This window comes from Danio aesculapii, chromosome 18 (genome assembly GCF_903798145.1).
Source record: "Danio aesculapii chromosome 18, fDanAes4.1, whole genome shotgun sequence".
NCBI lineage: Eukaryota > Metazoa > Chordata > Actinopteri > Cypriniformes > Danionidae > Danio > Danio aesculapii.
Window position 1 is genome coordinate 7,465,344 of NC_079452.1, and position 27,955 is coordinate 7,493,298.

Consider the following 27,955-nt stretch of genomic DNA (forward strand, 5'->3'; position numbering starts at 1 on the left):
ATCAGTAGCGTAAAACATGTGCTGGATAAATTTATTCTGCTGTGGCAACCCCAGATTAATAAAGGGACTAAGCCGAAAATAAAGTGAATGAATGAAATATTGCAATTTTTTCCTTGAAATTATTCAGCAAGTACATGTGCAAACCAAATAAAGATCAATATTTAGTTTAATAACACTTTTCATATATATAAATAACTTTTCAGTTATTTTTCACATACTGTTATTGTACAGCATACAGTATCTGCCATGTCTAAAATTAATGAGTTGATTAATTAAACAAACAAATGAACAAACTGAACAAAAGGCATTACTGTATACACACACTCACTATACAGACCCTAATAATATCATTTAGCCATATCCCTTTTTGAGTCACAAAATTATTAATGCAGCTTCTTCTATTGATGTATCTTCAGGTAAATATTAAATTCCCATTGCTGTCTATTGAAGGTGTGTGCCTGCTGTCAACGATGATCGGGTAGGGCATTGGCGGTTCTAGTTTAAATGACACCCTGGGCGAACCACCCCATACACCCCCCACCCCCCTTAAATTGTCAGATTTTTTATTCAATAAATATAAATATTTATTTATATTTTTTTCTAAATAAATACAATTATTATTAATATCATTATACAATTATTATTCTAAATAAAGAACAAAATTCAATCCTAAATGTTACTGGAGTGATATGCTAAGATCACTTAAACCTTTTGCATGAATATTAAAAATGACAATTCTAAAGAATACAAAAAAATATGTTTTATAGAATTATCTTTTGTCTTAGACCCGACTCATGGCCGAGAATCAATGTTATGAAGTCTTACCTTCCTGACTCTTTATCCTTCCTTTCTGCTTTATAGCCATGCTTAGTGAAAGTTACATCATCATCATATTATATAAACTTTAGTTTAGTCGACTTGCAACTCGCTGCGTGCCGACACAGACGGTTATTTTATCGGCGTGCATGTAAACGACCAGGATTCACAGTAGTGCGTGAGGCGCACGGGAATGGTTTTCTGCGCGCATGCGTCAGTTTGCTTTCACCAGCGTTGAACCAGCGCTGAGGGGGAGAGGTAGTGAATCAGCTACGTCAGTGGCACCAACAATAATTTAGTGGCTGCATTTTGTTTATTTATTGAAATATTGGGAATTTACATAAGTACATTTAAATTAATAATGTCAACAGCAAAATCATATTGGGGTGGCCACAAGGGTGGCCAAAGTTTTCCCAGGGGTGGCCACGGCCTTGGGGGCGCCCCTGTGTGAAGAAGGTTCAAATCCAGAGAAAGAAGCAATTTCAGCTAATGACACAGACTGCTGTGTTGCCGTGCTAATGACGTCAATGATGATTTGTAAAATGAGCTGTGAGCTTTGAGATGCAACTTGCACAGACAGATTTGGATGCACAGACAGATTTGGAACAGAAGAGATTAACTTGACATCTTTTGAAATGGGGTATGCTGTGTTCTCTATAAAAAAATCTAAATACAAACAAAAATTAAAAAGATTAATTATTTGTAGTTGATAGAGCTGATAATTAACATAATTAATTTAAAAAAGATTAAAATAAAAGATTTAGAAATAGCAGTAGGTAGTGCTGTCGCCTCACAGCAAGAAGGTCGCTGGTTCGAGCCTCGGCTGGGTCGGTTGGCGTTTCTGTGTGGAGTTTTCTTGTTCTCCCTGCGTTCACGTGGGTTTCCTCCTGGTGCTCCGATTTCCCCCACAGTCCAAAGACATGCGGTACAGGTGAATTGGGTAGGCTAAATTGTCCATAGTGTATGAGTGTGTGTGGATGTTTCCCAGAGATGGGTTGCGGCTGGAAGGGCATCCGCTGCGTAAAACAAATGCTGGACAAGTTGGCAGTTCATTCCGCTGTGGCGACCCCAGATTAATAAAGGGACTAAGCCGACAAGAAAATGAATGAATAAATTAAAATATCTCTGATGTGTTTCATAAGCTGAAGCTTTGAATTAAACCGCATGTTGACCAAACAGAAACAAAGCTAAAAAGAAAAAAAACATTAAATAAATAAATAAATAGTTATTTTAAAAGCTAATTTTATGACACCAGAGTAAAACATTTTTTTGTCACATTAAGCATTTATTTTGTTACTTAGATTGATTTGAATATTACTTTTACCATTTGGTTTAAATCTAGCTTTTTGCTAAATAAAATGGTTTCATTTTGTTTCAATGGTCTTTTCATTTTGTAATTTTTTTTTCTCCCCTTCCCTATTTTCTCCCTTTCATGCCAACCAGCTAACAAAAACAATATTTTAAGATACAAATTCACTCTGAGAAATACTGTATGGATACAGATATCAGATTTTCATTTTTATTGTTAAATTCCTTTGTAGTTTTTGGTTGTCCACTTTTTTATTTATTTATTTGTTGAGTTTATTTGCTGTTGCATTAATTTAAATAATTACATCTTATTTAATTCATTTAGACGAATTTAACTGACATCTTTAGACCAAAAATGTGCATGCTCTGCAGCATACAGAGAGCAGTGAACTGTAAAGTGTCACATATTTTAGCACACCTCTGGCTGTGATTCTACATAAAGTCCACTAGATGGCATAACACAACCGCTATAACTAAACCTATCCCTTGTGCAATGCAATAGCACATTGGAATCAATTTATGAGTGATGTTGATTGGAATAAAAGTTTGGCTTTTGCTTATCTCTGAACAAAAAAGGTTGAAGAGATTTCCTTTAAACTCCTTTACAGAATATATCCTGCCAAACTTTATTTAATTACATTTTTAAAAAGATATTGATGTGTTTTTGCAATCAGAGGCCAGAGAGCGCTGTTCATTATTTGTTGTTGCCCTTATGTGTATTTTTTGGCGAAATGTAATTGACTTTATTGCTGTTAATATTGATGAAAATATTACTTTACATTGGAAAGATGTTTTTTTTAGGAATTTTGGAAACACTTGAGACAAAAATATTTTATTAATTTGTTTATTTTAATGGCTAAATTTCATATTCATAAAAGTAAATTTTCAGGTAAAAATTCAAGTTTTATTGCATTTAAAAATGAAGTAAAGCATTATATTGAGTCCATATTACCCTCAAAAAATCAAAAAGCTATGCGAATTCTACTCCCGCTAGCCTTTGAAATTTTCTCTACATTTGTTGTACTTACTTGCATTATATGTTTTGAAGTTATTCAATAAAAATAAATATATAAATCACTAAACCTGTCCCTTGTGCCAAATAAAGACAATTTAAATAGAAAAGGATTTGAATTTAAATCTGACTTTATTTTGCCAAGAAGGTCTTAATATGTTTTTTTTTTTTTTTTTCACATAATAGACAATGTTAAGCATAAGCCTATTTATGTCCTTAATTGTTTTGTGCTTTAATCAGTATGTGGGGGAAGTTTGACCATTTGGTTATCTAAGCATTCATTCAGTCAGTCAGTCAGTCAGTCAGTCATTCAATTTCTGTTCCATCACATGACAACAAGATTAAACAAAAAAACATTCATTCATTTATTAAAAATGTTAATTAGTTAATCTTGTCTTTAAGATTTTTACAATAGATGTTCTGCAGGAAAAGGGAGAGAGAATTTGTTTGTTTGGTTTTAAAGAATACATTTTTGCTGAAAAATCAACATTAAAGTAAAAAAATATATATTTAAGGAAATTAAAATGTTAAAATTATATGTAAGTGGTGATAAATGTCAAATGAATGATGCAACGAAAGTAATTTTGGTTTGTTTTTCAGTTTGTACTGCAGTTTATATGAATTAATAGCCTAATTTTATTATTTCTCTTTTGATGGGGTTTGATCTGTCTCTTTTGACCCAAATGTATTAAAAGTCATAATGTTGTTGTTTTTTATGTTATGATGTTTATATAAACCTTTTTGTTTTTTATTTTTGCCAACGTAACAAAATATGTTTTTTTTATGTTTTTTATGAACTCTTAAATAATTACATTTTTTACTTTTGCAATTGTTAAAGAGGTAATGTTCAATTCTAGCATTCTATAGACCATTTTAATGTGGCCATGTCATTTGCCCATGAATATTTCCTGCTTGTTATCAAACTATTTCATAGCTGTAGCAAGAGGCAATTCAATCGTAGCTTCATGTAAAAGCTGTCATAACAGATAGGTATCAATATGTGGCACTTATTGGATTCTCATAAGCTATAGAAATTAAAAATGTATAACAGGATATACGTTGGGACCATTGTTTTTGTTTACAACCCTCAAAATGGTCTACAGGCGTTTTAATAACAATAACAATAGTATTAATACTAACAATAACAATAGTATTAATACTACTGCTACCACCACCACTACTACTACTACTACTACTAATAATAATAATAATAATTATTATTATTATTATTATTATTATTATTATTATTTTGTTATGAATATTTGAGTTATTGAGTTCATTTGCTACTCCATTGACTAACTGCCGTTATTTAAATCACGCGAAGACAAACTTCACAATCACCAAAAGATTTTAATTTCTACAAAATGGATTTTGTTCCATAGTATAGAAAACAGTTTTGGGAAGGATCACATTATACAGCATATTTAGTCCACCACCACCTCAAGATGTGATTCTAAGCAAAGTCCACTAGGTGGCACGACACAACTGCTATAACTAAACCCTTTGTTCCATGTGTCAACCTGAATGTAAACATATATTTAAGGAATTTAGAATTAAGAATTTAAAAGGTTTTGCAGAGATATTCTTGGTCTTCGTTTAGTTATATGTGAAATAAAAAATACCCAGTCACATGTTAAATGTTATATTCTGATTGGTGGTCTCCTAATAAAGTAATATTTGTAGTATCTCATAAGAGAGTGTGGAAAATCTAAGCCTATATTTATATCCTTAAGTGTTTTGTGTTTTTTAATCTGTCTGTAGGGGGACATTTAAAAATGAAGGTCAGTTTAATCCTTTTGGGTATTCATTTGTTCTTCGATGCGTAAAAGCTCTATTCCATCAATCAGCTACAATGACCTCTGTGCTGTTATCTAATAGCATGAAAGACAGTGGAGAGTTTTGTAATAAGGCCTGAACCCCTGGGAAAAATTCAATTTAATAGAGATTGCACATGCTAACATTTAGACGACATTCATTAATTCTGATAATTGCTTTACTATGGAAAGACAAAGCCAGTGAATGAATTGTTGAAAATTGTTGAGGATCTGATGATGTCAAGAATGAAACCTGATGATTATATTATTAAACAAAAGCATATGCTTATAATGGCATAGTTCACCACCTAAAAATAAAATGGTTAAGTCTATTTTTTTGTTGAACATAAAGGAAGGTGTACTGAAGAAGGGTGGGGGAAAAGCCATTTCATTTATTTTTTGTTCTGATATGGATGTCAATGGCAGCTTTTTCCCAGCATTCTTCAGAAAGATAAACTTTGAGTGTGAATTAATGTAGAGTATTTTCATTGTTAGGTGAACAATCTCTTTAAAGAAACAAGAAGAATCACATGGCCTTTGACATTTATTTGATCATATGAATTGTCCAGAATTTTAAATAGTTCATAATAATTCATAATAAATGCACAACCACATACCAGTACCAGCTGCTGGTATATGGCTTTTAGTGATTTGTGCATTCTAACAGCACCTGAAGAGATAATTTACTAAAAACTGTTCCAAAGTCCAAAACACTTAAAACTTTGACATCTTGAGCTTTTTAGGTGAAATAATCACATGCAGTGCTGTGCATTAAATTATTTAATTATAGTAAATATGATGGACTATTTGCAATGAGTTATGCCAATTTGATGCATGCATTCTTAGAATTAATTTAAAAAGTTATCAGCAAACTCGTGACACTGAGTTATAATATATTTACTCCCCATCTCTAACAATGTGAATTTTTGGCACCACTTAATGTGTATCAGTCGTTATGTGTTCTGATTAAATTGTTCATTTGTATTTTACTGTTTTACTGTTACGAAAATTTGGATTTACAATTTAAAGTTGTGTGTTTTTATTTTATCCTTTTTTTATGCTTTATTCATTTATTTAAACAACAAACTATTTTTATGTCAGTGAGTAAAAAAACAACATTATTTAGTACATAACTGATTTTTAATCACAACAAATGAAACTTTATATTTATATTACATATATTATGTACAACTGTCATTTTATTATATATATATATATATATATATATATATATATATATATATATATATATATATATATATATATTTATTTTTATTTTTTTTTTGTAACGTTTGGAAGAAATAATAAAGTTAATATTAAAATGTTTATGATGTTTAAATGTTAAAAGACTAAAACAAAACACACTTAGTAAATCCAGTAACTGACCATTTTCAAGAGATCTCGTAGCTATTTATTGCTGACATTTTTCATTTTAGGCTGAACAATAAACTACTATAATAAATTGTATAATACTGTACTCTACAGTATTACAACTCTTTGTCAATGAAGGTAATTTTCTCATTGAAATGTTTATTTTTTTTTGTAATAAAATACTAAATACCTTAATTTTAGGTGCATCAAAGTAAACTACAAAATACAGCAGTCACAAATGTATCAAAATAAAATACTGTATTTTGTATTTTAAAAATACTACAAAATACCAAAGGAGCATGACATTTCTTTGCAAATATTCCATCAATTAGACCTATTTGATGAATCACTTCCCCATTAAACTGACTTAGTGAAGTAAACAATGTTTGATAGCGATGTGGCCAGTAAAATTGCCATCACCTCTGTACAATGGTTTTTCAACCTCCTAATATTTTAAAAGGGTGTTAAATAAAGAGTTTATTTAAATTTTGTTCACAGTTGTTTTTTTTTTTTTTTTTTTTTGCTATTAAACTTTTCAATACTCAATGTAAAAACGGTATTAAGTTTCTTTAGGCTAGAGTTTTTGATTATTAAATATTTGTGTTTTATGTGTTGTGTTTTATGTGTTGTGACGTCTTAAGGCTTTTATCTTTCCTCTTCATTATATATACAATGGACTGATCAACTACTGGCATTTGAAACAGCCAATTAAGTATTGTAGGAATCGCCACTGTAGGACTTATTTTTATATTGTTTGTTTTAACAACAAACATTTGGCATCAGCAATCCATCCAAAACTACTATTATTTGTACAGAATACTCTTTCTCTTAAGATTTTTTCAATTCTTCTTTAAATGGAAGAGTCAGTAAAATCCAAACAAAGCACCAATCAGAGGGTGCATGATGTAGAATGACTTTTTTTTGTATTTCTTACAAAGTATTTTACAGTATTTTAAAAATACAAAAATACAAGACGCTAAAGTATTTTGAAACATTAAGCTGTTTTCATCAGCTCTATCAACTACAAATTACAAAATACTTATTTGTATTTAAAATACGTAGGTATTTTGAAATACATGTATCATAAATACTGCACATCCCTGTTCTCAAGCAATAGGCTAATTTTGCCTATATGTAAAATGTATTACAGTAGGTCTATTGGTTAATTTGTTTATATTACTATAGTTGTTGTCTACCTCAGTCAGTCAGTCAGTCTTTATTTATTTCCCGAAGGCAGTTTGGTTGCAGCATACAAGCATGTCACACTTAATACACAATATACAATACGAATTCTACCCTAAATTTAAAACCTTTACAGCTGAGGGGATGAATGAAAGTTTAAACCGTTTTTTTTTACTAATAGGAGTTCTGTACCGAATACCAAAAGGGAGAAGATAAAACTCGTGGTGGACAGGATGGGAATCATCTGGCATAATACTCTGAGCTTTACTCAAAACTTGTCTATGGTATAACTGAGCCATGGTCATCTGTTTTCTCCCTATTATTTTTCCTCCTATGTTCACAATTTTCTCCAAACAACTCTTATTTTTCACACTTGGAGAATTGAACCAACAAAGCAAGGAAAATGATAACAGTGACTAAATGTATGAACTGTAAAACATGCACATGAGTGACTTATCTATATTAAAAGATCTTAATTTCTGTAAACAGTATACAGTCCCTGCTGACAAATCCAGCTTACACCAGCCTAGGCTGGTTGGCTGGTTTTAGCTGGTTGACCAGCCTAGTTTTAGAGGAGTTTTGGCCATTTCCAGCCTGGTCTTAGCTGGTCAGGCTGAAAAATGCCCAGCTAAATCCAGCTAAAACCAACTTGACCAGTCTGGTTTAAGCTGGACATTTTGGCTGGGCTCCCAAGCTGGATTTAGCTGATCATTACAACCTGAACAACTAGAATTACCACAACAGATTATTACAGCTGCTTATGGAGTTTTTACATGGTGAGAGAGTTCCAGCAGAATAACCACATTTGCATATAAGCAGTCAAAGTTCACACTCTCTTGTAAACTTGTGTTTACCCAAAGTGGTTTACATCCACGAGTTTCCGCGGTAACAGGTTCAAGCGAGTGCCATGGGGCGGAAGTGACATACAACCTAGGGGCGGGACCAGCTGTTGTTGGGACACATGACTTAAGAGGCTGTCCTCCTGCATTTGTTTTGACAAGCAGAGAGAGAGAGAGAGAGAGAGAGAGAGAGGGAGAGAGAGAGAACATGAGCTTTGTCCCTGCTGATCATTTAATCGCCGAGATATCGTTCAGACATCTCGAAAACTTCTGTTTAGAGTCCGTCATCGTTTTCTGCCAGTCGCGTCGCACAGATAGTTGCTAACCTAGTCGATCCGTCATCAGTGTTTTTCTGCTTTTATGGGGAGGGTTTATGATCAAGTGGTCGAAAAAGAAGGGGGTTTAGAGAAATGAGCCACTTCTTGTCGGCTGAAGTGAGACTCGCCACAGCCACGTAACATTTCTCCAGTCTGGAGTATGATGATAATGATGATGATGTTGGTGGTTCCTTGGTAGTGTCTCATCTACCAGTCCGGGGTCCGATCTTGCTGGTTGGTGAAAATGATCTCGGGGATCCCGATGCGTCTCATGTGGCTTTAATTTGAGCAGATCAGTGGCAGAGTAGAGACTGGTGTGTTGGCACTGGAGCTCATTTTGGCATCGGCAATGAGGCGACTGGCAGGCGGGATATTTATCTAGATAGAGACGAGGGATGATAATTGCATGTTTATTTAAGTAGAACGCTGGTGTTTTGATGGACTAGTTCATCAGACCGCTGGACTTTTAACATACAGTGGCGTATAGATCCACGCTTGATCTCACAGCTCAGATCGTTAAAATCCGAATGGCTGTGTGCCAGATCGATAGCTAACCGATGTCTAAGGGACGAGTTTTTAAGTCTAAACAAAGATCTGAAGACGGAAGACGGACCGCGGGCATCCTGGAGGGGATCACGGTCTCTGTGACCAACATGAAACCTGACAGAGGTAAATATAGCATATAAAAGACAAATGCGTGATTACACCAGTGTTTGAATGTCATATTTTTGAGTCGTGACGTCACGACGCTGCAGTGTTTGTTTCATTGTTCCATGCATGTGCTGTGATAATGTGCATATGATGCATTGTAACATTTTGTTTTTGTCGCTGCTAATGCGTTAGTTGTCGCTTTCTGAACGGAACAAAGCGCCCTAGATCAGCTGTGTCGATGTGTGTGCGCGCTTGTATGTTGTGTTTGTGTTGTTTTTCCGCTGACATAAACACCTTCACACTCTTGAAAACTGTCATTTTATTATATAAGAGCGTTCTCTACATTCCCTACCGTTACTGTAACGCGATTTATCGTCGATAATATGTGGACAATCACGTAAATGTTTCTTTTGGTTGGGGATAAGTTGGTTTTGATGGTTCTGTTTTTTTTTGTTTTGTTGACTATATGCATGTGGATTATATATTTGCCTTTTGGGTTTGGTAAATGTTTGTTTTGGTTGGACACATGTTTGTTTTTGCTGGGTATGAGATTGTTTTGGCCAGACTTTTTGCGAGGTGTGTATTTGTTTTTAGGTTTTTGGATATAAACTTGTCTGTTGGTTACGTGTATTTTTGTTTGACTATATTTGTGTTTAGTTTGATTTCATCTTTGCTTATTTGTTGGATGCATGTTTGATTTGTTTAGGTATGCGAATGCTTTGATCAAAATCTGAACAAGGTCAGATTTGGTTTAGTTTGATGGATTCTTGGTTAGGTTTGCTAGCTTTTTGTTTTTTGTTAGCTTTGTTTTAATTAGGTCAGGCTTTTTAGTCAGTTATTTATATTATATTTTTATTTTATTTATTTATTTTATATATTTTTTTGTGTGTGGGGGGGGTTGTTAAGTTTAGTTATGTTTTTTTGATGCACACATGTAAGTCTGGATGATAATTCAATATGAAATTGCAAATGGGATTAAGCGGTTGTCATGTACATCTTGTCAGGGAAGCACCTCTAAAAAATATCCTGCAAAGGTCAGAGGGTGTCCTTGTGCGGAAGCATCAAAAATTCACAAAGAAGAAACTCAGGAAGCTAATAATGTGACTAGCTATCACAAACACTCAGCTGAAATTAGCAATGCAATTTTGTGTAGCTTCTCAGTGATCTGTGTAGTAAATGCTGATCCATACGAAAGCACTTGCTGGAGGTTAACTAAAATGGGCTTAACTGACTAGATTAGCATATAAATTGGCTATCATATTGTAAATCTCACTGCAGATTTGTATTAGTTTGATATGGGCTTGCTTAGGTTATATTCAGTTTTGTTTTGGTAGATGTTTGTGTTTTATTTGGGGACCAATTTGTTTCAGTCATGTATGGGTATGTTTCTGTTGGGTTATGAGTTTGATTTGATTACTGAATGTTTTGTCAGAACGAGGTCAGATTTGCTTTAGTTTGATGGGGTCTTGCTCAGGTTTGGTAACTGTTTGTTTTTTGTTAGCTTTGTTTTAGGTCGGTCAAGCTTTTAAGTCAGTTACTTTTATTTGTTTTTTTTTTGGGGGGGGGGGGCATGTTGTTGGGTTTAGTTATGTTTTTTTGGTGGATGCATGTAGGGCTGGGTGGTTATTTGGAATGAAACTGCAAATGTGATTAAGTGATTCTCATGTACATCTTGTCAGGGAAACTCATCTTAAATATCCTCCGATGGCCTCATGCTTAAACATAAAAAAATTCACAAAGAAGAAACCCAGGAAACTTGTAATGTGACTAACAATCATACAACGATGGATGGCCACAACTACTAATATAAACAATCGACTGAAACAAATACTATAGACATGTCACTTGTATTGTTTTGAATGGGGAAAAGTGTAATGGTCAATATGGCGAATAAAGCCTGCCATCTAGTACAAAAGCCAATCATAGATCGCTATAGGCCGATGATACTCTGGGAGAGGGGCTCAGACCAGACGTGAGTTTCTGCAGATTTTGTGTGTTTCGGACGTTTTGAAATGAAACTAATGAGACAGTTGTTGTTCATTTTATTGATGATTCCTAATAATAAATTCAATCATAGGCTTGGCTAACAGTTTTGGAGAATTCGATGTTTCCTTATTCAAACAACATGCCCAGGCAGACTGCCCGAGAGGCGTTTCAGATGGGCGCTGAGTGAAATGACTTTCTTAAAGGGACTTTAACTGAAATAAGCAAGTGAGTGTGAATAAAAACACTTTGTTGTATTTTCATGTGATTTCAGATGCAGCAGCTTTTACTACACAGAGCCATAGTTCACTAACAATATACGCAATTGCAGAATGATTAACTTGATTTCATTACCATCTGATTTAATCAACTTTGGATTTGAGTGCAATTTTGTGTAGTTTGTCTGTAAACTTGTAAATCTGAATGCACATGCTGGAGGTTAACTAGAATGGGTTGTACTGACTAAATTAGCATATAAATTGGCTTTGTTTAATTGCCCTGCCCTTATATGCATGTATTGTATACCTCACTGCAGATTTGTTGTAGTTTTTTTATGGGTTTGCTTAGGTTATATTAAGTGTTGTTTAGGTAGATGTTTCTGTCAAGTTTGGGTATATTTCTGTTGGGTATGGGTTTGATTTGGTTTGGTGGGGGTTATTTTTATGTATTTTTATTTTACTTTTGTCTTTTGTTGGGTATATGCTTGGTTCTATATATGGTTTGTTTGGGTTTGTTTTGGTCTGGTCAACTTTTTTATTAGTTATGTTTTTTTAGGTGTTCATTCTGAATGATTATCTGATTAAATTAGACCAATATCACAATAGAATGAACTGCAGAAAGTAATTAGCATTACATTAGTGCACGGGCACTCAGCCCATATTTGCATAACATGACCTGCCCTCCCTCCTTCCCCCATTAAATTTGTCACTGCTTTATGTCTCTTCCTCCATATAAATGTTTAAGACACTAGCTGCACACCACTCTCAAATTGTACCCTAGACAATGAATTATTTGTATTAGGACAGCACATATAGTTAGATAGTTATACTAGCTAGATGATAGACCATCCAACTGCTGTACTCTCGGTTCTAAGCTTCCATGTTTGGACATGCTGGAGTCATGTTTGGATGTAATTTGGCCCCTGTGACTGTGGTTTGCCCCTACTGCTGCAGCCAAAGCTGCCAATTTCCAAACGCCAACAAACGGGCCCAACAAGTCAGATATATTTTTGTTGGAACTCAGTTTTGTTACAGAGAATAAACTTTAAATTGGAATGAGCTATTTGCATTCCTATGGTGTCTTCAGAACTGTTTTCCTCTATCGGATCTCTTCTTGTGGATTAAAGACCTCTTGGTCTGTTTGGCTTCTCGGAGTAAGAGTCAATTACTGTCAAAAGGCTGTTTTGCAGTAGATATGACATCCCTTCTGTGCTATTGTTATATGGAACATACTGTTCCACTGATGAAAATAGCAGGTTGTTCACTTCCAAAAGCACTCCCTCTTGATTTCTTTCCTCTTTACATTGGAAACTTCGAAACAAACCACTTTCCACATTGTTCAGACTAGGTCTGTGCAGTATATAATTTCTGCAATAGTCACAATGTCGACTAGCGATTATAGTTAACCAGAAAGCATAGTTCAGTACACATGCAAAGTTTAACCCCCAAAGGCCCGTACACACCGGGACGTTTTTCACTTAGATTTAAACGAATTTTTTGTTGGTTACATGTATTTTTGCTTGACTACATATTTAGTAGGGTTGTGCGATTTGGGGAATATATCTAATTGCGATTTTTCTAACAGATATTGCAATTGCGATTTAACTTTATAGTCAAGATTCAGCTCAATAATATATATCGTAGTTTCTTACTGCAGTGAGTGTTAATTAAAAAAAGAAACGGAAAACATAATGACTTACTCCAACATTTACTAGATTAAATGTCATTGGCAATACTATCAGTTGATTTTTTTGCAAGACACTCCTAATATGGCTGCCTGTGGTGCTTTTTTAAGGTGTTGGTTGTTTTATTTTCTCGTGATGTGGCAACAATTCTGCGACAGCTTTTACAAATTACCTGCTTTTGTTCGGTGTCTGTGACTTTGAAACCACAATATTCCCATATTACTGACGTGTGTTTTTTCTTTGATATTAATTCATCTGTTGATGCTTCTGACGTGGCAGACACCATTATCCCACTCGTCCTCGCTTTCCTGTGTATTTTTATTTATTTATTGTGGGTGTTCCACTTAGTCCGGTTGTGCAATTCTAATTGGGCAGAACGAATGTGTCCTCACTCAATTGGCTAGTAACACATAGACAGCAGTCATGCATTTGCTCTGGGTGAGAGAAAATAAATAATACATATATCTTTCATATTGCAGCCTCTTGCGATTTATCTAATCGCAACATTTCAAATCACGATTGCGATTTGATTTCAATTAATCGCACAGCCCTAATATTTAGTTTAATTTGAGCTTCGTTTTGTTTGTTGAATACAACAGTTTTAGTTTACAATGGTTTAGTTATGTTTTTTGATGCAGAGATGTTGAGCTGGGTGATCATTTGAAAAAGATATTGCATATGCGATTAAGTGATTGTCATGTACATCTTGTCAGGGAAGCACATGTCTATTAAATATCCCTCAAATACCTAATTTTTCTGCATTCAAAGATGGCGATTAATGCACTTGCAAGTCATGAAAGAAAAGTGAAATGAAACTCCCCATCAAATCCTTTTTGCTACTCTCCACTCCTACTGAAATCATTGTAATTGCTGTTGCGTTTATCATACAGCTCTTTGTGTTCAGGCGTTTAGTTGTTGTCTTCATTGAATGAAAGTGAAACTGGGATCACCTCGACTGTTCTGCGCTTGAGTGCCTCCAAGTGGTGTTTACTGTTACTTTAGCAGCTCCAGGCATGTAAACAAAAGTGCCAATCTAATTGGTAACAAAGTTTCTGACTCTCTTTGGTCATTAAAAATCCCATGGCACTTCTCGTAAACCCTGGTGTCATGGCCAAATTTTATTCATCTGCCCTTACCTGTCATGACCTCCCAATCATCCTTATCAACCGTAATGAGCGCACTGGCCTGTGGTCCTGTGACTGCCATTGCATCATCCAAGTGGATGCTGCACCCTGGTGAATGGTGATAGTGAAACCTTTTGAGGGGGTATGGCCATACACAATAAATGCCCTATATAAAATACACATTACAAAAAAAAAAAAAAAAAACGTTCCTGAGACATTTCTTTAAAAATTACACTTGTACACCTGCCGTGTTTTCTCGTTGATTTGCACGACGACATTGGTGACCTTTGTTTAGTTATAAAACATCAATGAAAATTGCAAGCAAAAAACAACCTGGTGTAAACTGGCCTTTATAGAACGAAATATTTTTTAAGGCCTGTGTGTTGTAACTAAGGGAATTTTAAATAATTTGGGCACAAGAAATTGCTAAATTTAATACTTTAACAAAGACTTAATGAATTTATTTAACATTAGCTGCATCTCCATCCACTTTTTTTTTATATGCATTTTGTTTATGCATATAAAAAATTGGTTGATCGAAACGCCAAGATGTGCATCAACTTTGAAATTGCACAAAAAACATATGCGCACAACTGAGTAGGATAAACTTTTTATTTGATAAGAAAAGATGCACAAAAACTACGATGAAAACACTTTTACCGAACAAATTCCAGTATGCACATTAAAATAAAGTCATCTGATTTTGTTATAAGAGATTATGTGATGATAAAAATGTGTGTAAATGGACAAACTAGCTGGCTGAGCACATTGCAAAACCTCGGAAATGTTGTTTGTCATTCTAAAACTCCTTAACACTTTCAGTATCAGTGTTATTATATTATTAATTACCTCCAGAATAGTCAATAGCATCTGTGCTCCGCGTCTCACACCTTCAAATGCCACCACACGTTCATTGCATGTCGGCATTGTCTTCTGAGGCGCAAGTCATTTATTAAATAAGGAAAAGATTCAGGCAGCTTTTCCTTCTTCTCCTATGGTTTTCACTGTAGATATTTGGTGCCAGTTCATCAGGAAGTGGCGATTTTGTTCTCTTAGACTCATTGGATGTAAACGCTGCTTTATTCACACGTCTTTTATGTGATATTGCAGTTTTGCGCATAAAGTTAATTTGCATTTTTGGTTAGAAACATAGCTAAAGAAGACTGCAGCAGTCAACATTTGAAATGTATCAAAAAACTTTGTCCAAAAAGACAAGAATAGGTGTTGTTGAGTAGTTTTTTAGACAACTTTGATGAAAGGTTTTGATCTACATCTAATTTTGACTAATGCAGTGTTTCCCAACCCTGTTCCTGAAGGCACACCAACAGTACACATTTTCAAGCTCTCCCTAATCCAACACACCTGAATCAACTCACCAGAACATTAGAAGAGACTCCAAAACCTGAAGTGAATGGGTGAGATAAGGGAGACATCCAAAATATGTTCTGTTGGTGTGCCTCCAGGAACAGGGTTGGAAAACACTGGACTAATGAATGAAGTGTTTTACATATGATTATCTAATTTCTGTAACTAATTTACTCCCCAGAAAGTTTCTGTTTATTATATTTTATGCAGCAGATGCACTCTCTATCAGTGTAAAATTGTGAATTTTATCACTGATCGAGTTATTTAAAACATCTTGTAAAATTATTTTCATGCAGCCTTAATTCAGATTATATCCTGTTTTTCCAAGTTTTTTTTTAGTAGGGATTCTGTGGTTCTTCCTTGTTTCTGGCACTAGGATGACACTCACAATAAACTCAGACATGTAACAGGATCATGTGGCTTCCTTTGGACTCTATCGCGGCTGAAAATCAATTCGTCTGGGGCTGACACCAATAAACATCTCTTGTTTGGCATGTAAACAAACACGTTTTCTTTTTTCCCTCTTTGCTCAACATTATTGATCCGGCACTGTTCCCTGGTTGTTTTGATCACTTTGATTTGATCGTTTAGAGGCGTATTTGACCTAACAGATTCTGTGATCACTTAATCACAACCCTGTCGTTCCAACAAGCCATATGACTGGTTTGTTTAATGAAAAGCAGAGGTTTTGAAGATCATTCATTTTATTTTCCACTTAGGAAGTGGATATTTGTGTCAAATATGAAGCTGAGTAGGGTATTTTTGAGTTATTATTTTAATACTGCAAGCACTTTTTAAGCGATAATCTTGAGGTTGATTAAAAATCCATTTAGTTTTACATGAGAGCTTAAAGGCATAGTTCACCCAAAATTGAAAATTCTGTCATCATTTACTCATCTTTCACTTGTTTGAGCAACCAGCATTTTGAAAAATGCTGGTTGCTGTGATCCATTGACTTCCATAGTAATTATTTTTCCTACTATGGAAGTTGATGGGTCCCACCAGCCAGCATTCTTTAAAATATTGTTGTGTGTGTGTGTGTGTATGTTTAACAGAAGAAAGAAAGTCACGGAAGTTTACAACCACATGTAAAACAAGTGTGATATTAATATACCAACATAAATAAATACAATATAAATTAATGAAGCATGTTCCCTCCCAACTAAACTTATAGAGGAAGATCCTGTATAATGCAGAGTAGGGGTGCACAGTACTGGAAAAATATGAAATATGTGATATTGTTGTTAAATTTTTTTTGTAACTAAATTAACATTTCCCTAGAGAAATGCTATTTTTAAACCATTTACTTCATTGATGATATAAAAATATTAATTATATATTAAAAATATAGGTCAAACATATTTTTTAGATGTAATTCAGGCTAAAAAGCCTTATAAAGGTGCAAACATTTGGTCGTTACAACCCTATGAATGAGTGAAAACCTTTGCAGATATTTTGAATCCGATTGGCTGTTGTCATTCTCCTTCGAGTCTTGTCTCCACTCCAGCCAACAGCAGTACAGCAACTAATGGGGAAGGTGGGGATAAAGATAATAAGGGCCCGTCTGATTGGTCAAATTTACATAAACAACCAATGCATAAATTAAATTAAATTTATTACACATGTCTGCAATATGTATATTGTAATGTTGTAGTGAATCCCAAACCATCACCGTGCAGGGGTGACGGTTTGGTCCATGCTATCCCACGACCAGTATAGTCAGTCCAGATGTGAAGTCACTCTTAAAGTTGATTTAAACTTCTGCATCAAGTGCACACGTATGGTCCGGCGCAGCCTGCGCATGGTCGCATAGCCCTTGCTGTGGCTGATGCTTATGTGCACGTCTCAAAAAAAAAATGAAAAAAAAAACGGAACGACACATTGCACAAGCTCTGTAGTTGGTCCGCTTGAGTGTGGGTGGTACTAAGAGCTGTGAACCCGATAGAACGATTGTTTACAACTGTCGAGTCCTGCGAAGGAGCTTCAGATGGAAACTTTTTTTGTTTTGTTTTTACCTTATGATTAAAGTTGTTGCATGTCTGCCAGTTTCCACCTCTCAATGAGCAAGTTTTAGCTACTTTTAGCATTCAGAATAAACAAAACAATTGTGAAGAAACAGAACACAGTGGAACAGTAAAACCCTACTGCTAGCTAGCGGTTCGGAAGTGTCATTGCAGAGTAACACAAACAGCACGCAGAAGTATAAATTCACGATTAGGCGCATGACTGGTGCCATGGGACGGATGATGATGGGCCTTTGTTTGCCACAACGCTGTTACATGCTGCAAAATTAGACCCCTCCGACCATACACAAGCATCATACATTTAATTGAAAGACAGGTCAGTCGAGAGCTAGCATAGAAAACCTAGGAAATAAGATGCATTGGGGAAAAAGGAGGAAAAAATGCCCCTCCCAGACTGTCCTTAAAGTTGGGCAGTGTGAGATTAGGGGGAAACAACCCCTAGCAACAAGCACATAAACATAGACATAACATTGCATCAGGGGATGTAGAGAAAGTTCGATGTAAGTAACTGTTGTTTGTCTGATGTTGCTACACAGAAGCTGACAGTAACGAGCACCACTGTGTAAAAATTGAAACCGTTTTATAGCCACATGCTGTCTAAAAGCCGCAGTGCTGGGAGAAAAAGCAAGCACTGGTTATTTGTTGCTTATTCCTGTTGTACCTAACCGTGGTAAAGTCTAGATAGGGTACGTGGCCAGCCGAAAGTGCGATATGCACATCAATATAGCAGCATTTTTTTATGAAACCATATTTACATTTTTTTTTTTTTACATATTAATATTTTTACAGTACTGTGACTAGTTCAGGTTTGGGGTGGGGGTAGGCGTTAAATACAATTTATTGCATAATTTAATAGATGACATAATTAATACTCTGTACAACTGCTTTTATTACGTTACTGTGACGGTTGGGTTTAGGGTTGGGGTGGGGGTAGGCATTAAAAAATTAAATTTATTGGGTAATTCAGTAGATAACATAAATAATACTCTGTACAGCTACTGTTTTTAAGTTACTGTGATGGTTGGGTTGCAGTGGGGGTAGGCATTAAAAAATACAATTTCTTGGCTAATTCAATAGATGGCATAAATAATACTCGGTACAACTGCTGTTTTTACATTACTGTGACAGTTGGGATGGGGGTAGGCGTTAAATACAAGTTGTTGGATAATTTAATAGATAACATTAATTATACTCTGTACAGCTACTGTTTTTACGTTACTGTGACGGTTAGGGTGGGGGTAGGCTTTAAAAATTACAATAAATAGGAAATTTAATAAATAATATAAATAATTTTCGTTAACTTCCGGCCGCAACCGATCTAGCAACAACCCTGAACCGTGACCCCAAAACTGAGGTACATATCGAATCATTATGTTTGTGTACAGTTACACTCCTAGTGTATTGCATAATGTACTATTATTGCAAGAACAATATTTTGCGATATGTTGTGCAGTTCTAGTTCACGGTGCAGGGATTGAGAAATGCTGCAATCTCCGTGCAGTATAAACACATAAAAAATTCAGTTTAGTGTCTTATTTTTTGTCAGTGTGTAACTGTGAATTAAACAAATCTTTGTCTGTGATGTCATGAGGTGGAAAGCTGCTTGTGGATCCAGGAACCTTGTGTTGTGAAGGCCATGTGGAAACATGTTCCAGGGAGAAATGATGTCATATTTTCGTTCCCTTTCTGGAATAACCAGTCGGATCAGGCCTGCTGCAGTCAGCTGGGAGAGTTTGGAGTGTCTCGTCTTGAAGCCGAACAGCTGTTTGGTTATGACACAGTTTTGCTTGTGTTGGGCGGTGTGGATGTGTGCGTGTGTGTTTACACTTCATGCAGTGGGAAATTAGGTGTGTTAATGGTTGCTAGTTTGCACATTGTTTTTCTTCTTTGTTTTGTCTTAGATTGTCACCATAGAAGAGCGCTTCACCAACCAGGTATGACATCCTTTGTATAAGCATAACGCATTCTTTAACATGGTTATGAGCAGTGTTATTGGTTTCCCCGGAAGCCATTGATACACAACCAAATTCTCAATCTAGGAAACATGTCCAGGTCACATTCCAACCTAAAATATAAAGATTTTGATTTCTAATAATAATATCAGAATAAAGTAAGGAGATATCATTTTATAAATTGTTATACTATTTAAGAATTTAATTTATGCATGACTAACCTAATCAAACAGGATAATCAGTGTGGTGGAGATTAACAAAGCAATAGTTGCTTAACCAGTGGAAAGTATTTAAACCTGGACTGCTGTTGGAATCATTTCTGTAACAGTATTAACAGTATTAAACAGTATTAAAAAAAAATAATAATAAATTATATATATATATATATATATATATATATATATATATATATATATATATATATATATATATATATATATATATATATATATATATATATATATATATATATATATGTATGTATGTATGTGTATATATGTGTATATGTATATATATATACTTACAACTCAAGTTTGTTGCAAGTGAAATTTGAGTAAATGATTTTTGGGTGAACTATCCCTTTAAAGTCTGTGTAAACGATTTTATTTCAGTATGATGACTCATTTTTACCTGGTAATGGAATATTGAGTAGGAGGTGGTTTATATTTGCGCTCCTCTTGTCTTTCGCAAAATCGAATGGTTTGAGCATATGGCTAAGCATATTTCGCCCAATCTATCAAACTGACATCATTAGAGAAATACTGCCATTTCAAAGCAGATGCGAATGATCAGATTTTGATTAAAGATTACCAAAACGTACAATTTAAGACTAACAATATGCTCTAGCCAGGGACAGATTTAACCTATAAATTACATCTAACCTATAAATTACGGATTAAATCTATAAATTACATATAACATAGTTTTCTATAATATTTTGTATTGTGAGGGTTTAACAAATAAAACTTTTTTGTGCAAATGTGACCCTCGATTATGGAGCAGTCCAGCAATCAAATCAGATGAAGATTTAGTCTTAAGTTTTATTTCATATTTTTAGTCATTTTAAGAAAACAAATCATTTAAAATGTAGAGATTGCATTAAGATAAACGCATAGAAAAGAAGATTATGAGATTATGTAAAATAAATAAATAAAGGGTGGCCATTAGGACTGTTAGGCCCCATGGCTGGAATTGCTTAGGGCCCCCAAATCATTAAATCCGCCCCTGGCTCTAGCTAAATAAACACAGCAAATTGTGATTTCAAATGGACTTTGAAAGGTTTTGTGAGATTCACCAGGTGAGCCATATTTCTGCTGTTCTCCACAGAATTTCTCTTTGCATTGTGGAAAGTCAGCAGTCTTGCGTAACTTCTCTCTATCTCTCACATGAGCATTTGCTGTTCAGATGGGGGGCAGGCAAGTGCAATGACATCAGTTCCTGTGAGGCTGTGATCTTTAGCGGCGACCACTGTGGCTCAGGTTCAGCGTGATGAAGGGCAGGTTCAAGAAAAGCAATTGATTCTAGACCAGCACTCACTCAAATAGCAGCACACAGCATGAAGTGAGGGGGCCATCTGGACCTGTAGCTTTTCTCTCTGTTGGTGTAAACACTCACTGTGGGCGTTTCTATTAATGGAATGTGTACAAGCTGTATACGTAAACACGAGCCGACCACACCTGAGCACTGAAACTGGGCTTATAAATAAGCTAGTACGACCTGTATGCACAGAAGAGCAGCTATGCAAATAGGAGACTGGCATCTCATTTGCATTTGCATGTGTCATCTTGTTTTGCGTTTTTGGGTTACATTGATTTTGACCTTTTTAAGTACATGAAACCTTGTGATGCCTGTTTTGTAGCTATTAACCTGGTCATAGTGCAGTGCTGATATTATCATAAAATGGGTCACTTTTATTCTCAATATTGCTTCTGTACTTTTGATACAAGGTTTAACATTGGTAGATTTAGCATTTCGCACTGGTGTATATATACAGTGGGCGAAATAAGTATTGAACATGTCACCATTTATCTCAGAAAACATAATTCTAAAGGTGCTGTTGATTTTACCTGGACGTTGGAAACAACCAAAGAAATCCATGCGAAGAAAACCAAAAAAAATACTTTACAAATTAAATTATATGTAGGCCCACATGGAATCTGCACGCGCAGAATTCCGCAGATTTTCACAGATTTTTAGCCCATCATTAATTCTGTTTATTTACTTGAGTAAATGTGTGTAATATCTATATTTATTCAGTTTTTTAATTAGTTACAGTAATATTATTGACTAAAGTGAAAATGTTCATCTGATTTATGTACAATGCAGTTTGTACAGTAATATTTTCTGTCTTTTAGTGGAGATATTATATGAGAGACTTGCTTTGTATTGTAAATAAAGTGAATCTAATTGGATTTGCATTTTAAACATTAAATAAAACTTAAAAAGCTATTATTTTTTATTTCACATATTAAGGTTTTAATTATGATACTCCCAAAGTAATTCCGCAGGAATCCGCAGATTTTTAGCAATATTCTCCGCAGAAATAGCAAAAAACGTCTGCAGATTCCGTCTGGCCCTAGTTATATGTAATAAAATGAAATGACAAAGAGAAAAAGTATTAAACACATGAAGAATGGGAAAGGCAGTGAAAGCCCAGACAGCAGTTGAAATCTGTCAGTAGTTATTCAGCAACCCTCTTCCCTTCCTCAGTGTAAATTAATATTCGCTGCTTCAGTCCAACATCTACATTAAAAGGATGATGAAGATTAAAGCAGAGGGGACATTTCAACAAGACAATGATCCAAAACACAGCAAAGGAAACTCTCAAATGCTCTCAGAGAAAGAAAATTAAACCATGGAATGGCCCAGCCAATCACTTGACTTGAATCCAATGGAAAATACAAACTACACATCAGTTTTGATCGATGAGACCCACAGAATCATCAAGATTTGTACACTCTGTTGAAGTCTGTGAAAAACTCACACCTAAGCAATGCATGTTACTTCATTCTCCATATAAGAGGCGTCTTTAAGCTGCCATCAACAAAAAAAAGTATTTTATATAAAGTATACTGTACATTAGGCTAGTTGGTACCAAAGTTAAAACTGGAAGTAATGTATATGAAGATCAGTGCACACAAATTAATGTTTATGTGGAAAATAAAAAACTATTTTATTATATTTTAAACAAGAAAAATCAAGATAAATATAAGAAATAGTACATGTAGTTAAAATTTTGTAGGTATTATTATTATTATTATTATTATTATTATTATTAAATAGCTCTTTTTAAATAAAATGCCTGGATTTCTAGGGGTTTTGTGGAACTGTTTAGAAAAATATAGGATTATATTGTAATGATGTAAATTGTAAGTGAAATGTCTGGAGTTTTAGGGGTTTTTTTTTGGAACTGGAAGCTAAAAAAAAGTCAATATAAAAAAATATATTAAAAATAATTAGTGTAATGTTTAGTTTAGTTAACAACAGTAGTCCAAAGGAAATAAATATAATAAAATGAACACAATTTTTAATTCACATTGAAGTTTATAAATGACAGAAAATGTTTACGTTAAGTCCTAAATACAGTCACAAATAATCAAAATTTATTCAAATTAGCAATTCAAAATTGAATAAAAATAAGTAAATGTCTTAATTTAATGTATAAAAAAGTAAAAATGTAAATGATCAGAAATGACATATTTTCAACACATTTTTTAATATAAAATTTTTCTGTATCAATTTTGTTCTTATACAAGAAGCTGTATAGATGGCTTTTATGCAAGTATGAATGATTGGATACTTAAAAAAAAAAAAAAAAAGCTGTACTTGTGACTGTATGTACATATAGGGTTGTAATTTAGGACAATGGATCAAAAATTTGCTAACCATATTTGTAGTGACCAATTCCACTTACTGTCTGTCTTTTGGACATGCTGGATCACTTTTACATATTTGCTGCACTTTCAGTTGCAGCCCAGTTTTGAAAGCATGATGCATCGTTGCATTATGAATATCATGTCATGATAAAAATTGTACTGCAAGGTAGTTGGTGTAGTTAACATAGCATAGCCTAAAAATATTTTTGATATACATTATGCATTTTTTATTGCGGATTATTGATGGATTTATAATTGGCCGTGCTATTTTGACATTATCTAAAGCTTACTAAATTTAATAATACTCTTAAAGTTGTAAATCATCCAGAAGTGCAAATTGTCATAAACCTCCCTCCAATTATTCCAAACCTGTTTTTTTTTTAGCTAAACAAAATATTTTTTAGCTTTCATTATGGTCACGAACTGTATCTGTGGGAGGCACGTTCTCATTTTAGAAAGCATCTGATTGGACAAAAATATAGAAGGTAGATTTTGGCCTGCCCTGTCACCAGACTTGAACATTATTGAGCATGTCTGGGGTAGGATGAAGGAGGAGGCATTAAAGATGAATCCAATAAGTCTTGATGAACTCTGGGAGTCCTGCAAGAACACTTTCTTTGCCTTGACCTTACAATCCTTACCAAAACCCTAATAGTGAGAACATGTCATCTGCATATAAAACTTTTGTAATGCATACAACAAAGCAAACAAAAATTGAAAAGCTGTGCGAGGAATCATTTTAATATTCCTTTTTTCAGCTCAGCAAGTGCTTTTCGGTAAACATATTTAGTGTACGGTGAGATTTTCCACCGTCTGTTGCGTCTCTGTTGCTCTCATTGGAAATTAGCTAGCGTGAAGCAGACGGGGAAAGCATATTAAGAGAAAGCGTGAGCTTGTCAGAAGTGTCCTGTATTTCATCTGAATGTAAAACATGGCTTTAGATCTGCAGAATTATTGAATAACACACTTATGATTTACTAGTAGTTATAATGCGACTGTATAAGAGCAAAACCCTCTGGACAACTGAAGTGGAATGGGCAGACTGGGAATTCTGGGATACAAGCAAATGTGAAATTACGAGTTATCTTTGTGAAACTGTAAGGTCAATGAATGTGAAGGCGAGTTGTGTAACAGCCTGTAGCATATCGGTTTTTCACACTCGATTTCTCTGATGATTGGTGACCCATATTGGAGTACATTACACAAGTGCTGTTATAATTAATTTGCTCTTTATACTTTTTTGGCACAGTTTGAAGCTTTTGTGGTAACACTATATATGATTTTAAAAATCAATAAGCTTTTATCTGCGGAAAATACTTGGGTGGTTTAGGAGAAATCGTGTAGTGGAGACGTACGGTGTAATTGAGTGTTATCAATATCTTTCCTTTGATGGTCTCCAAATATGCATTCTTTTGACACAAAGTTTCAAATAGTTTTAAAAGCATGTCAGTTTAATACACTGTAAAAAATGTCTGTGATTTCAACGGTAAAAAAACTGTAAAATTGCTACAGTAAAAATCCGTAACCGGGTTAACAGTACGTTTCCTTAATATATACGGCAAATAACCGTAAATTGACTTTCCCAGAATTCCCTGCATGGCACATCACTGTTTATGTCTTTTGTTGACATTACTATGGATCTTTTTAGTTGTTTTCCCATCAGTTATGTACATTAGAGATTTATGTTACATCTAATATTGATAAACAATGTTTATTTCATGACTTCAATTTTAAGAGTGTTACCATACTGGTGTTTAATAGCTGTGTGATTGACACTGATACACTGATACGCGTTTCTTCTTGTGGGAAAAGTTATTTGTGATGAGCCTTGCTTCGCTGTGTAACTAACTTTCTTACCACCTTCTGCTTATGGCTGTGTTAACATGTCTTTCTGTGTAACAAAAGATGTGTAGATGTTGGTAATTGAAAATACAGACATATTACATCTATTAATGAAACATGGTAGTTTACTGTAAAAACGAGAAATTACTTTTACAGTTTGTACTGTATTTTTAACGGTAAAATACTGGCTACCACAGCTACCGGTTTTTTTTACAGTGTACTAACACTAACGTATCTTTATATCTTACTTGCGAAGTTGATGCAAAGTTACTTTTTTGTTGTAGTACAGGTTTACTGACATTTTCACTCTTATAAGTACCAGAATAGCTAATCATACCAAACTGTTTTCTTGGGACTATGGTAGCTAGCACCATAGTACAGTGCCAAAAGTTTATAGTACATACTATAGTTTGATTGACGTAATTACGTCAACATTCGAGCCTTACTAGCTAGATTTACATAAAAAAAATATCCACTAAACTGTTGCAAACAATTTAAATTTGTGTTATTTAAACAAACAAATTAAGTTAAGTAATGTTTAACTTAATTTGTTTGTTTAAATTCAGCCCAAATAAATTGTTTACAACAACTTAACGTGAAAAAAAAGGTAAATCCAAGAAATTATCTTTGAATATATATATATATATATATGTATTTTTTTCAGTGTACTGCTGAGGGCTATTGGTGTACAGAGTTAGGGTTGTTGTCACTTGCACGTACAACAAGACAAGGAAACGACAACACAGGAAGCACAATTTTTAAAAACATAACCAAAACATTACACTTTAACAATACAATGAGTTGACAAGCACTAATGAATCATGCTCAAACAAAGCTAGCAAAGCTTGACTCTATCGTGTTTGTGGTGCCAATCCACACCAGAGGCACTTCAGAAGCAAAGTAACAGGAGTCGAGAAGCCACCATTTGACTGTCCAACCTTGTTTTATTGCTCACTTTGGATTTTTGAGGTTCTGCCATAAATACATTGGCTAAATGTTTACTGGTTTTCCAAATAAATTGTGTTTCTTATGTGCTTCTTTGCTGTTCTGTAGCCTACAAAGTTATACAGTTCTAATACACCTTTAACATGAATTAAAAGAGTACGATATTTGTTGCTGTTTTAGTCAAAGTATACATCCTAAACTTCAAGATTTTTTATAATCCATCTTGTTTCCTATATTTATTTTAACCTTATTCTGTTTTTTTTTTTTTTACCTGTGCGACTTGCAAAAATAGACCAGATGCCTAACTCTAGCAAAGCGGCCCTGAGAGCCACTTCTGGCACCTGGATTAGCTGGCTAGCCATTTAAGTTTTAATTCAGTTTGCACCAATTCAGTGTTTTAGGTGCCATGAAGGTTGCTCATCTTAGCTACCATGCCAACAAATGCTCAAAGTTGAGCTGCCAATCTAAGATTGGTGCAAATTAAACTGAAACTTAAAGGGCTAGCCAGCTAATTCAGCTTCATGGTACAGGCCCTGGTATGATTCTGAAACGTGCCTCTGCATGGATGGTGTAAACAATAATAGCACTAAGTAGACTAAATACTATAAACACTAAATAGACTTATAGGAGTGGTTAGCTCTGGTGGCCATGTTAGGATATACCACATAAATGTTCAGTAAAATCTGGGGTTAAATTGGTATTTTTGGCAAGCTTGATGAAGGTTTGAAACTGTTTGAAACCTTTCATACACTGTAAAACCCAATTAGTTAAGGTAACTCAAGCCATTTGAAGAAAACGGTTGCAACAAACCATTTAAGTTCAAAAATTAATCCTACTGAGTAGAATTAATTCACTAGAATTACTAGAATTCACTTTCAGTCAATTTGAGTTAACTACACTCGTTTCATTTGATAAAGTTGACTGTTGGGTTTACAAGGCTGTTAAACCCATGATTCTGTCTAAAAATGAACATCATTAGCCTTCAGTCTCAGGCAGTAATTTTTTCTTTCAGACATAGTAAACAATATCCTCTCTTCTCGTGTCTTTGAAGCCCCAAAAACTGCATTCAACCATCATAAAAGTAATCCACACAACCCCAGTGATGTATTCTAAAGTGTAGTGTTAAGAAAGTTAAAACTTTTATCACTATAAGCTGTATAAAATATTATCCAGCTTCCAGCAGCTGTCATGCTCATACTTTGATAGACATACAAATCCACTAATTGTAAACGTATACCATGTAAATATACAGTATGACCAAACAATTCAGTTTACATCTCGCTTCAAAAGTTCTCTCTTTACGAAAATCAATGAATTATTCACACCAAAACTGAAAACTGACTCATTATTAACTGCCCCACGAGTTGAGTTGAGTTTATTTTTTGCTAAATCTATAAAGATATTTTGGGAAGAATCATTCAACAAATTTTTTTAACTACACTGTAAAAATGATAGGACAAAAAGGCATGACAACAAATGTTTTGTCACTTTAACTTATTTTAATATGTTAATTAGGTTTAACTGCATTTTACAAACCTTAACTTTATATGTTTAATTGGTTTGATTGATGCAAGTTAAGAATACTAGAAAAGTTCATTTGATTCAACTTAAACATTTAAAGTAGCAAAAATT

At 34.4% G+C, this 27,955-nt stretch overlaps 1 protein-coding gene across 2 annotated transcripts in view; it reads left to right on the plus strand.

Moving 5' to 3' along the window:
• The first annotated feature begins 8,529 nt into the window (after nt 1-8,529).
• Nucleotides 8,530-27,955, plus strand: part of atosa (atos homolog A) — an 85,190-nt gene continuing 65,764 nt past the window's right edge. Inside the window, exons 1-2 of one of the 2 annotated variants that reach the window (XM_056477960.1) lie at nt 8,530-9,328; nt 19,611-19,643. In XM_056477960.1, coding sequence (XP_056333935.1) covers nt 9,217-9,328; nt 19,611-19,643 — 145 coding nt within the window. In that variant the 5' untranslated portion in view covers nt 8,530-9,216. The remainder of the gene's footprint in view (nt 9,329-19,610; nt 19,644-27,955) is intronic. The other variant, XM_056477961.1, reaches the window with a different exon arrangement.